The sequence below is a fragment of the Jaculus jaculus genome, chromosome 2 (assembly GCF_020740685.1).
Source record: "Jaculus jaculus isolate mJacJac1 chromosome 2, mJacJac1.mat.Y.cur, whole genome shotgun sequence".
NCBI classification, from domain to species: domain Eukaryota; kingdom Metazoa; phylum Chordata; class Mammalia; order Rodentia; family Dipodidae; genus Jaculus; species Jaculus jaculus.
This window is the reverse complement of record NC_059103.1, coordinates 128,671,774-128,684,276: the sequence shown is the minus strand read 5'-3', so window position 1 is coordinate 128,684,276 and position 12,503 is coordinate 128,671,774. Positions and strand designations below refer to the sequence as shown.

General features: G+C 36.6%; 1 protein-coding gene across 2 annotated transcripts in view; it reads left to right on the top strand.

Annotated features, from left to right (window-relative positions):
* Positions 1-12,503, top strand: part of Tox (thymocyte selection associated high mobility group box) — a 319,367-nt gene that overhangs the window by 265,557 nt on the left and 41,307 nt on the right. For both annotated transcript variants that reach the window (XM_045144132.1, XM_004653334.3), the window contains exon 4: positions 2,450-2,731. In XM_045144132.1, coding sequence (XP_045000067.1) covers positions 2,450-2,731 — 282 coding nt within the window. The remainder of the gene's footprint in view (positions 1-2,449; positions 2,732-12,503) is intronic.

Genomic DNA, 12,503 nt, shown 5'->3' with positions numbered 1-12,503 from the left:
TCCTCTGAAAATGGCAGAATTATCAGGCTACCTGTGAAAGTTAAATAAATATCTTTTCTATAGAATGTGTCATTAAGAGCCCACAAGCTCTGATGTGTGTCATTGGACAGTAATAACTATTCATGAAGACCTCATGAAAGGAGAGTTATGAAAATTACCTTTAAAGGATTAGATAAATAGCTTATGTTTTTTGAAAAAATACTGGTTTGGACCAGGAATCTGGCAGCTATAAACTTGTTGTGCCAACTTAAGTTTCACCAAGACAAGGCCAGAGATTTGGACATTTAAGCTTGGGAAAGGGCCAACAGGATGAAGTGGCCTAATAAGAGACCTCAGAGTCATGGTAGGAAACCTGTTACAGAGCCTGAATATAGGACATACATGAACCATGGACAGCTACATGCAAGGTTCAGATGGATACTCCTAGCTGGGTGACATGACTAGAGAACATTGGTGGAAGACAACTTTATCAACTCAAGAAAATAAACTAAAACAAAGTCTAGGACCTGGATCCTCACCTGACTTTCATAATACTTCTAGGTCATAACATTTCAAATAGGCAATTACTAAATACGTATGTGGGATTTGCGAGTGCGTATGTGTGTGCATGTGTGCATGAGTGCCTGTTCATATGTGTATGTGAACTTATGTGTGGGTGGATACATGTGCACATGTATGTATATGCATGGGTAGACCAGAGGTCAATGTCAGGACTTTTCCTCAATTACTCTTTACCTTATTCTTTGAGAAATTGTATCTCACTGATCCTAAAGCCTACTGATTCAGTGGACTAGCTAGCCAAGGATTCCCTGTGCCCACTTTCCAAGTGCTGGGAACATGTGTGCACACCCAGCATTTTTACGTAGGTTCTGGAGATCCAAACCTCAATTTCATGCTTGTGCAGCAAGCACTTTGCCCAATGAGATATCTTCCCAGCTTGGATTTTTTTTTAGCAAAGCAGCAGATAACACTAATAAAATTTTCAGTTCTACATGAATTTTAACCAGAGATTCTTCCACTATGCTCCTTTTGACCATTTTTCTTTATTCTTGCTCTCTTGTTTGGAACACTTTCTACCTATGTGAATTCCCCAAACCCACTTAGTGCAAAAACTGAGCTATATCTCTAAGCACACAAGCTATTCCCCATTATATTTTAAGTTGGAAATATCTGGAGAAATGTTAAGTGAAATCCACCATACTCCTCTTTACACAATGCGTTTGACCTCCAGATAACGTTAAGCACTTCATCCTCCAATGCTTTTAATTCTAATCCTTGCTGAGACGAAAGTCATTGCCTGATACAAGAGTGAGTCTCATTAAGGCTAAAAAGCAGTGACCCAGATAGAGTAATGGATTAATATGGTGACCTTGCAATTCTAGAGCTTCACTTTCAAATCTGTCTGTGCAGTCAAATCATTTCAATAGTCAATTAATCAATTGGTTAATACCAGTCTGTAAGTGTTCTGAGCCTAATAGTTAAGAGACCATTCTGTTCAGCACTATTCTATAAAGAATTAAACCAAGAACAATAGGTCACATATCAACTCCTAAAACATTTCTTAAATAACCAGAATTTTTTAAATAGGATTTAATGATTGGCTATAATTCTATAACCACTAATAATTTTACAATTTGGATAGTTGCTCTAAAACATGAGTATATTGAAACTTGCATCATATGTTATACAAATACACACACATATATGTGTGTAAATATATACATATATATATATGACATGTCTACATATCAGTACAATAGCATGATAAGTGTAATGAATTGTCCATGAGTAATGGAACATGATGTTAACTAAATGATCAAATTCTATTTTTGTGTATTTGGGCTGAGAATGGAGTCCATGTTCTTTACCCATACTAAAAACATGCTATGCCACTGAATTATATCCTCAGCCCAATATCTTAATATTTAAGGTGAAACATACTGTTAGAATTATATTGCCACAGAGAACAGTAGGACATCCTGCAATGTACAGATTTATAAAAGCAAAAACATTAGCTGGACGTGTTATTATATACCTCTAATCCCAGCACTTGGGAGGTTGAGGCAGGAAAACTGAATCTCAAACTAGCATGGGCTACTTTGTAAGATCCTGTGTTTAAGAAGACAAAAAGTTGGGCTGGAGAGATTGCTTAGTGGTTAGGCACCTTCCTGTGAAGCCTAAGGTCCCCAGTTCTAGGCTGGATTCCCCAGTACCCACATAAGCCAGGTGCACATGGTGATGCATGCATCTGGAGTTTGTTTGCAGTGGCTGGAGGCCCTGGTGTGACCATTCTCTCTTTCTCTCTCTGCTTTCTCTCTGTCTGTCACTCTCAAATAAATAAATTAATTAATTAAACAATATTTTTAAAGGCCAAAAATTTTAAATGAAACAAAACAAAAATTTATAATCAGAATGTTTCTGAAAAATTGTTTTTGTTCATCTATTTTAGATGCAAGATATCCGGAACCCAGAAGGAGCTCAGTACAGCTCCCACCCTCAGATGGCAGCCATGAGGCCACGAGGGCAACCTGCAGATGTCAGGCACCAGGCCAGCATGATGCAGCATGGCCAGCTGACCACCATCAACCAGTCCCAGCTGAGTGCTCAACTGGGGTTGAACATGGGAGGGAACAATGTTCCCCACAGCTCTCCCTCTCCACCTGGAAGCAAGTCTGCTACACCTTCCCCTTCCAGCTCAGTACATGAAGATGAGGCTGATGATACCTCCAAGGTATGGCGACATTACCATGGGATCTGTTTTACACCTTCCTTGCCCAGTGAGGGACACAAGTTTATAACTTCCCCATGAGAATCACTGGTGAGGATGAAAACTTGGCTAATGAAGCATGAGGTTACAAACTGAATAATTAAACCATAGGCTTTTAATTTCTTTCTACATCCTTTTTATACAGATATGTTTAATCATAAAAGTTTTTTGCACCCCTAAAATATATGGACTGCATAGTGAGTAAGGCACCAAAAGCTTTGTGAGACATGAATTGAAAGTCAAATCCATATCACCTCTCATTCAAAAACCATCATTTCAGTTGATTATAAAACTCATTAATTTTTTAAAAAATTTTCAAAATAAAAATAATAAAAAACCATCATTTCCTAAATATTTTTACTATTTTATTTATTTATTTGAAAGATTGCTTAATGATTAAAGGCATATACTTGTTGACCCAGGTTCAATTACACAGTACCCATGTAAAAACCATATTGTCAAAGGAGACTAGTTTATTGTTGGATGGAAATCATCTTGTATGGTTCAAAGAAAACTGGTATGTGTGGCAGGATGTGTGACATAATGCTATGGCAAGATGAAATTCTTGGAATCACTTGGCCCAGCTATTTCCTACTGAGGATGAGGGAAAGAAGAACCAGGATATATTTGACTTTTTATAGAAGGGAGGTCTGGGTGCTTCATGCCTTTTGTTTAACATCTTGCTGTTGTTATCACCCCTATCACTCTGTTACCAGTGCCATTCTTTTATGCCATGCATTTGGAAATTTTATCTTAAGTACTGTAAGGGTAGAAAATTAGCTGAATGAAATAGTTAATTACTTAAACTAAAATATTTTTTTAAAAGCCCAAACCCAAACTGTGTGCACTTTTGCCTGAAAACATCCAAACAGTTTTTTCCATTGCCCTAATTATCAGTGAAGAATCTCCCAGACTTATCCCAGAGAGAAAGGACTGAGGGACCCTCATTATTAAATGAGTATTATATACTTCTCCTTTCCTTTTTTTTTTAAATATCTTCCTAATAGCCATGTGTCACCCACTGAGTTTTCCGTTCACATTTGTGAGAATTTTGTTTTGGTAAAATTAACCTGTCAACATGTGGCCAAAGATAGAATTGTGGGATCTGATCTATGCAGTTAATTTCCAATAGCCACGTGATTTTTCAAAGATCCAAAAGAATTGTGATTCATAGATGAATTTAGACAGACAAGACTGCAACATTGATGACATTTTTGTTTTATTTCTATATTCTTGATGCTCTAGTATTTGGGGAATCATAATCCTAGAAAGACTATAGGGTTGGTAATTTCTAGAGGCAACAAATGAATCACCTTTGAAGCCCCCTTTGATATACAAACCAGCCAACCATACATAGCTCAGACCCTCACATTCCAAGTTAGTATAATACTCCCCTTTCCCTTCCTTACCCCAGGACCAGGTATAGACAACTAGGCCAAGCCCAGGAGCCCAGCATTTGATGACCTTATATAGATCATGCAGTCCTCCACTTTCTGAGCAGGCCTGGCCTGGCCCACCCATTCCTGCCCATAACATCGCCAACACATGAGCTGTACCCTGTCCCACACTGGTGCTCTTTCTCTGTGTCCCTCATTGACATTGGTGCCTCCCCAGATGGCCATGTAGCATACCATGCCTCCTGTTCTTGGGGTCTGTGAATATAAACTTCTCCTTAAAGCAATCATTTCCATGTTTGCTGGTTTCCCATCCAGAGTAAAAACAAATCATAGAATGGCTGCACAAGCAAACATTGATTATCATGCCTCACAGCCTCTCCCTATTGTCAAAAAGACACTATCCCCTGGTATAAAGAAGAGGCAAAAAGAGCTAATTGATATTACATAAATAATATATTGTGTTTCTAAAAGTCTGGACTATAGCTATTTAGTAGGCAAAACAGCTTTCTTCAGAAAATATGGATTCTTCTAATTGTACCTAATAGCCATTGAGTACCTGGGTCTAAGTTTGAATATCAAGAATTCACTTGCAGCTAGTGGTATAAATGTTGGATTCTTGATGGATGGTTCCAAACAGGTTGCTAAATAGGAGTGTTATGTACTTATTATGGGCAGAAAAAGTGAATGTTCTGCTCCTACTAGCATATGAGTTTTATCTTTATCATTATTCCTTGCTGATATTACAGAAAATTAGATGCAAAATTAGTAGCCTCTTCCTACAGTTTTATATGTTAGGATTATTCTTAAGTTTTTTCTGATACAGTATTTCAATGCTATAAACCTCCTGATCATTGCAAAATTTTGTCTGCGGGTTCCTACCCAATCAAACAGCATCCACATGTTTAAAACAACATGCATGCTTCTCTACCAGTGATGGCGTAGCATTGAATGGTAAGGACTCCTATACTGCTGGTATTGTGATCTACTGATATGTGTTTAGGTATATTAAGATGAATTTATCACCTAAAGCTAGCTTTTGTTTACACAGACATTGACAGAAAGTATTCAAGTGTATTTTCCATCTCCAGAAACTTCAGCCTCCTGTTCAACTCTGCACACTACTGTTCACCTTTGATTCAAAATCTGCTCATTCAACTTGTATTTATTACACTGTTGGAGAAGTCATCTCATGAAAGTGCTCAGTTAAGGATTAAGCTAGAATTCTTTTCTTTGTTTGTGAGTAGGATTTCTGTGGGATGTTGCAGTGCCAGAACTCTAGTTAAATGTGAAACAGCATTGTCAAATAGACCATTGAAATCATTTCCAACAAGCCAACCAGAAAAGAATATTGAGTTCCAAACCAGAAAAAAAGGCAGCTTTTAAGGCTTTCCTATTAACACTGTGCTCTCTTTAAGCAATTACATATTGATTCCAGTTTATCTAATTGAACAATTAAATGAAATAACTCTGTTTTGACAGAGAGAAATATTGTAAATACACCAGCAGAATTAATTATCACCTTATAAACACTACCCAGGGTTTTGATTGCTCCAAAGCTGTGTTGACAGCTTTAAGTCACAAACGAGACAGACAGTAAAGCATCAAAGAAACATAAACTCCAGCAGCTTGTGGCTCTAAGCCTGTAATCCAGTACTTGTAATTTAACAGACACTTCAAGTATCTGGCATTACAAGTGTATTTGTGGCATGGTTTTTCCTTTAAGTAAATTATAGACTAAGTATCATAGTATTTTTTTTTCAGTTTTTCTGTTGAAAATATCCTTCTGTTCTGTATGTCTCTTTTAAATAGTAGAGTGTAGTTAGATGATCTCGACCCTTTAGCGGGAACAGTTATAGCATTTATACTAAAAGAAACACTAAAATATATGTATCTGTCTATCCTTATTGTGATACTTTCTATTTGCCCCACAAATGTTTCATACTACTTTTCTTTTCCATCTTCTTTATTTCTCCTGTTATTTATAATTTTAGGACAGGAAATCAGGAAATTTTACATTTTATACAGTTTTTTTTTTCTTTTCATGGCTTCTTTCTAGAACACAACCTAAAATAAGTTAAAATTAGTCAATATCTTGGGTCTGGGAATGGTTGATTTGGCAAAATACTTGCTGAGCAAGCATGAAGATCTGATTTCAGGTCTTAGTACCCACATAAGAGCTAGGTATGCTAGAAAATCTGTAACCATAGCATTGGCAAGGTGGAGAGAGAAAGATATATGGGAGCTTGCTGACTAGGCTGGGAAAATTGGTAAACTGTAGGTTCAGTGAGAGACCTTGTCTCAGAAAGTAAGGAGGATAGTGATTGAGGAAGATACTCAACATCAGCTTCTGGTTTCCACATGTTATGTGCGATACACATGCACCTCCATACACGTTTGCTCATATCATATGAACATGCATACGTGGCTGAAGAAAGGGCTCAATAGTTAAAGATACTTGTTTGCATACAGTAATACCTTCAGCACACACAAAAAGAATTAATCATTATCTTTATACTTTTCTTGGATTACTTTTAAATCTAAACACCTTCTTTCCATTTTAAATTTATATCACTGCTAATGCAATACTTTATGTATAGCTTTAAAATATTATTTTTGGTTGTTGTTTTTTGGTTTTTGGTTTTGTTTGTTTGTTTGTTTGTTTGTTTTTGGTAAGCTATGTTGCAAACATGTATACTTTTAAAAATACATTTACTGGGTATAGAATTCTAGATTGACAGCAATTCCCTTCAATCAGTTTGAAGGTATCATATTACTGATTTCCACTGTTGCATTTCAAAATCCAGAGATGGCTTAGCAGCTGAGCACTTGCCTGTGATGCCTAAGGACCCCAGTTTGAGGCTCTATTCCCCAGGACCCACGTTAGCCAGATGCACAAGAGGGCACATGCATCTGGAGTTCATTTGCAGTGGCTAGAGGCCCTGGAGTGCCCTTTCTCTCTCTCTCTTTGTCTCTCTCTCCCTCTCTGTCACTCTCAAATAAATAATTAAAAATAAATAAACAAATAAAATCCAGTGTCTCCTTGTCTTTCTATGAGAGTGAACTATCTGCCCTTTGTCTCTGGTATTAAGATCTCTTGCTTTCGATGACTTGCAGTGTCACTGTGGTATATAGATGTTCCTTCTCATTCATCTGAACTCAAATATCTACCTGCCTTGTCATTCTCAGACACTTTTAGCCATTAATTATTTCAGATATTGTCTTCCATCTCCTTTCTCACTTGTCACTTTATAACTCTGAGAGAATAGAGTTTAGACTTTCTAATCTTGTCCTTCACGGGCCCCTTTTTGTGACTTCCTGGCCTACTATATTACATTCAGATTAATTTGCCTATATTGATTTCCCAGGGCATAATTCCCATTCAGTTATAACTAATTTGAAAGTCAAAATGATGTATGGAAGGTGTTTTTTGTTTTGTTTGTTTCATTTTGCTTTGGAAGTTTTAATTATAAATATGTTCCTAGATTTATTTTTTTCTCAAATTGAATATTTAAAGTTGCTTTTCATTTTATCATATATTTAATTACCTTTTAAAAAATGTTATTCATTTATTTGCAAGCAGACAGAAAGAGAGGAAGAGAATAGGAGTTCCAGGGCCTCCAGTCACTGAAAATGAATTCCAAGTGCATGAACCACTGCATCTAGCTTTACGTGAGTAGTAGGGAACCAAACCCAGGTCATTATACTTTGCTGACAAACACCTTAACCACTAATCCATCTCTCCAGCCTTTAATTTCCTTTTTTAATGTGAATATGGTTGGCTGGTGAAATGTCTCAACAGTTAAAGGTGCTTGTTTGCAGAGCCTGATGACCCAGGTTCTGTTCCCCAGTATCCACAAAAATCCACATACATAAAGTGGCACATGAATCTGGAACTTATTTTCAATGGCAAGGGGCCCTGGCATGCATGCATTTTCATTCTCTCTATCACTCAAATAAATAAATATTTTTTTAAAAAATATGAACATGTCAAGTATATTTGTTTTACAAGCTTTCTTGTCTTTTTCTAGTACATGAAGTCTTTTGAAGTGTGATTCCATTGGTTATAATAGTTTGTCTTATTTTTCTCTTTTTGTTTTTAGAATGCAAGTTGATATTAATTATAACTTTGTAGAAAATATTTTGGATATGGTTTGAAAATAGATTCCTCCAAAGAGTTTTATCCAGGCCATTTTAGCCAATACAATCTAGAACCACTTTTCTTAAGCTTTTCTAACCCCCACCCCATGTAGTACTTACAAATGTTGGCTACTGTTTAATAATTACTGCAAGAGAATGTGTTTCTTCTCTTAGTATCAGGGTTCCAAAGAATCTATCCCTGAAGTCCTAAGAGAGTACCTATAAGGAAAATTTTTTCACTCAATTCTTGCACAGAAAGCCTCATTATTTTGTGTCTTGGCTTGCAATAAACCCTTCTCTGAACACCCCACCTTGGATGCACACTGGCTTTAGTCTTTTGCACCCTTTAGCCCAGTGCCACAGCTGGTACAGCGATATCTCTAAGATGACGAGTGACCTAAGGGCTTTCCTAACTTCTCTCTTGTCACTTAAACCTTGCCTTTAAAGGATTCGTACTTGGTTCCTCAATGAATGTACTATCCACACTAGAACAGAAGAGTGGGGGTACGGGAGCTTTTGCTTGTTTGTTTTATTGAAGCAAACAGAATAAGTCAGTAGGGCAGTGAATAAACAAGCCTTCAGACAAAAAGTTTGTTTTTAGCCATGTTTCATAGGCAAGGAGACTGCTAAAGTATGGTAAAAGGTCTAGACAGATTTCTATAAACATTAAATAAAACTAAGTGCTATTGGAACCAAATGTCATGCCACTTTATCAAGAAATGGGACAGGCCAGGCATGGTGGTGCACACCTTTAATCCCAGTACTTGGGAGGCAGAGATAGAAGGATCACCATGAGTTCAAGGCCAGCCTGAGATTACATAGTTAATTCCAGGTCAGCCTGGACCAGAGAGAGACCCAACCTTGAAAAACCAAAAAATAAATAAATGAAAGAAAGAAAGAAAGGAAGGAAGGAAGGAAGGAAGGAAGGAAGGAAGGAAGGAAGGAAGGAAGGAAGGAAGGAGAGAGGGGTTGGAGGGATGGCTTACTGGTTAAGGCACTTGCCTGCATAAGCCAAAGAACCCAGGTTCAATTCCCCAGGACCCACGTAAGCCAGGTGCACAAGGTAGTGCATACCTCTGGAGTTTGTTTGCAGTAGCTGAAGGCCCTGGCACACCCATTCTCTCTCTCTCTCTCCCCCACCTTTATCTCTCTCTCTCTCTCTCATAAATAAATAAATAATATTTAAAAAAGAAATGTGACAGGAATTTTTATTTTTTATTTTATTTTTATTTTTTATTTTTTTGGTTTTTCAAGGTAGGGTCTCACTCTAGCCCAAACTAACCTGAAGTTCACTATGGAGTCTCAGGATGGCCTCGAACTCACAGTGATCCTCCTACCTCTGCCTCCCGAGTCCTGGGATTAAAGGTGTGTGCCACCACACCTGGCTCAGAAATTTTTAAATTGGGTCCTGACAGTCAGATATTTTCTAAACCTGACTTTTATAGTATATTTATTATGCAATTGCTCAAGAATTTCTGTAATAGGTATGATAATTCCAAGAATTCCTTAGGCCCCAGCACTATATATATTTATATTCTCCATTCATTAAGGTGAGGCTTAATAAATTAGTTCAGAGGAAATAATAAAATCCAGCCAGCCAGCCCCTGATTCAAAATGGCTGTTTCTAAAATTTATTCAAACAACTAAATAATACTAGGATATAGTATTTTCAAGGAGCACATGTTCTTAGACATATTCTAGATGCCAGAGCACATTTAATTAATTCATGGAATAAAAATAAGTGAAACCTAGCCTCACCACCTGGCATTTAGCTCATCGGGCCCCTACCTCAGCAGCTGTGTTATTTACAAGGCAAAAGAAACCCCTTCCCCCTTCAAAAGTGTCAAAAATAAGCATGCCTCCCTATTCAGAAAAACTTAGAAAAGATCAAATGGATTCAAGAAAACTAGAAGGTACATCTAATTATAAACCAACCTCTTTTTCACTAGAAAATTATTTTTCTAGATGGAAGCCAAACACTGTTTCACATTAAGGGTACCAAGTATCTATAAAACTCATCCAAAATTAATACTCAGCTCTGTTTGTCAGAATCAAAGATTCTTAAAAATTAATTTGCTCCACAAAGTGATGCTGACACAGTTCCCCAGAGTTGTGAATCATTTTGAAAGCAAAGCCCTTCATATGTATTTTCTTTAATTTATGTTTTGAGTCATTGAATGTTCTGTTATTATTAGTGATAATAATAAACCCAATTGTAAGATGAACAAAATCTTACAGCCTTGCTGATTTTGCAGTAACTAGATGACTTGCTTTCCATGCTTACTTGAATGTATTCTCATAAGGGGATTTTAGATGGCACAGTTTAGAAAGAAAAGAGAGAATGAATTTAAACAGCAAAATTTTCACTTACCGAAACAGTACCATCACAAAAGTGCTATAATGTGCCTGTTTCTATGGTGAAGATTTTATAATATTTACTTGATATGATAAGAGTTGTAAGTGGAGTTCTATGTTGTTTGTTCAGCCTATTATGCAGATGGTGCTTGATTAAAATCTATTTTAAACTACAGCGATTACTGCAAGATAGTGTGCATTAAAGAGCTCTCCCAGCTCCATTAAAGGCTTTGGGACCATGGCAGTTTATTTTAAATATGCTTATAGACACTGCTAACTTCTCTGGGGATGTTTCAGTATCAGTTATTCTCTTTCTATGATAATCTTTTATTTTTTCTTATGTGAAGTACATTAAACGTAGGGTCACATGTGTGATGGACAAGTGCTCTACTACTAGGCCACACTCCTAGCTCCCTTTGCTTAATAATCTTAAGGTCCTGACCCCTAGATTCATAGGAAGTATTACCTAAGCAACATTGTGAACACATGCCTTTCAACAGTAAAAGAATTATTGCTTCTTGTGATAAATAAGTTCAAGGCTTCATTATAATTAAGCAACAGTCCATGACAGGAGTTGAACCCTTTTTGATACCTACAGAGTTTCAAGAGGTACATTTATGTCTGTAAGTTACAGGAAGCATGAATAACTGTGAAAGCTCATGTATAATATTTATTTATGCATTTTGAATGTATCTATTCATTAGTGCTTTAACTAATGTGAAATAAACCTGTGAGTAATCATAGTTGCATTTATGGCTTCAGATCAGCCATGTTTTTAATTACTTTATTTTCATATAATTTTAAATACATTTCATATTGCCTGATTTCCAGTCCTATGCCTTCACCCATTGCTGCAGAATATAAAAACAGAAATGCATGTGAGGTATCATATAATGCAGTGGGAGGATATGAAGATTAACAGGACTTGTTTCTTATTTGCAATGTTTGTCATTGTTGGGAATTTATATATTTTTGCATGATAAGGCTCTTTGTCCTGTATTCTTAAAAATCTCAAATGGAACTCAATTTTATTCTCGGGTCATGGAACACTGGTAGAGTCTGAAATGCTGCACTATAGAACAGCATCCATTAAACTGTGCAATCCTTATAGTAGATAGTAGTAATCTATGACTGCTTGAATTTATGTTCAATTAAGACTAAATCTAAAACATTTCAACTCTTCAATTGAACCAGCATATGCAAGTGGCTCGTGGCTACCCTTTGCACAGTACAGAGAACATGTCTCTTATTTCAGAAAGTTCTATGAGACAGTGTTGCTGTGGAATATATAGAATTTTGAGCTTCTTAGGAAGATAAGGTATAAAATTGCAGCTTTTAACCATCAATGCAAGAAGTCAAGATCCAGACAATGCCTGAAATTAAGGTCCAGAGCCATACTGTAAATACACTGAGCTAATTTTTCAACCACAATCATATTCATCATTATTGTCTTCATGCTGTACAGTTTGTGGTCAAAAGAGCCAGGTACTTTTCAAAATGCAATCCATTACTGGGATATAAGTGCTTCTAAATTATAGCAAAATTATTTTTCCAAGGAGGCTTTGCATATGAGCAATGACCATGTGCTTTTCACATAAGTAACAAACCTCCAGAAAATAGGCCTTAAAAATTCCCATTTCATTACATAGAATCTAACATGCCAGCTAATATTTCTGCATCTTTTCCATGTAACAAAAGTTTGGGGAGAAAATACAACCCACAGATCAAGGGGCAATGCCCAGTGTGCATGAGGCAAGCAGCTTAACTAAGCACTGTCCAAATACTTGAATATAAATGGCATCAAACTACAACAGTTAATCTATAACAAACAATTCTCTTTAAGGCAC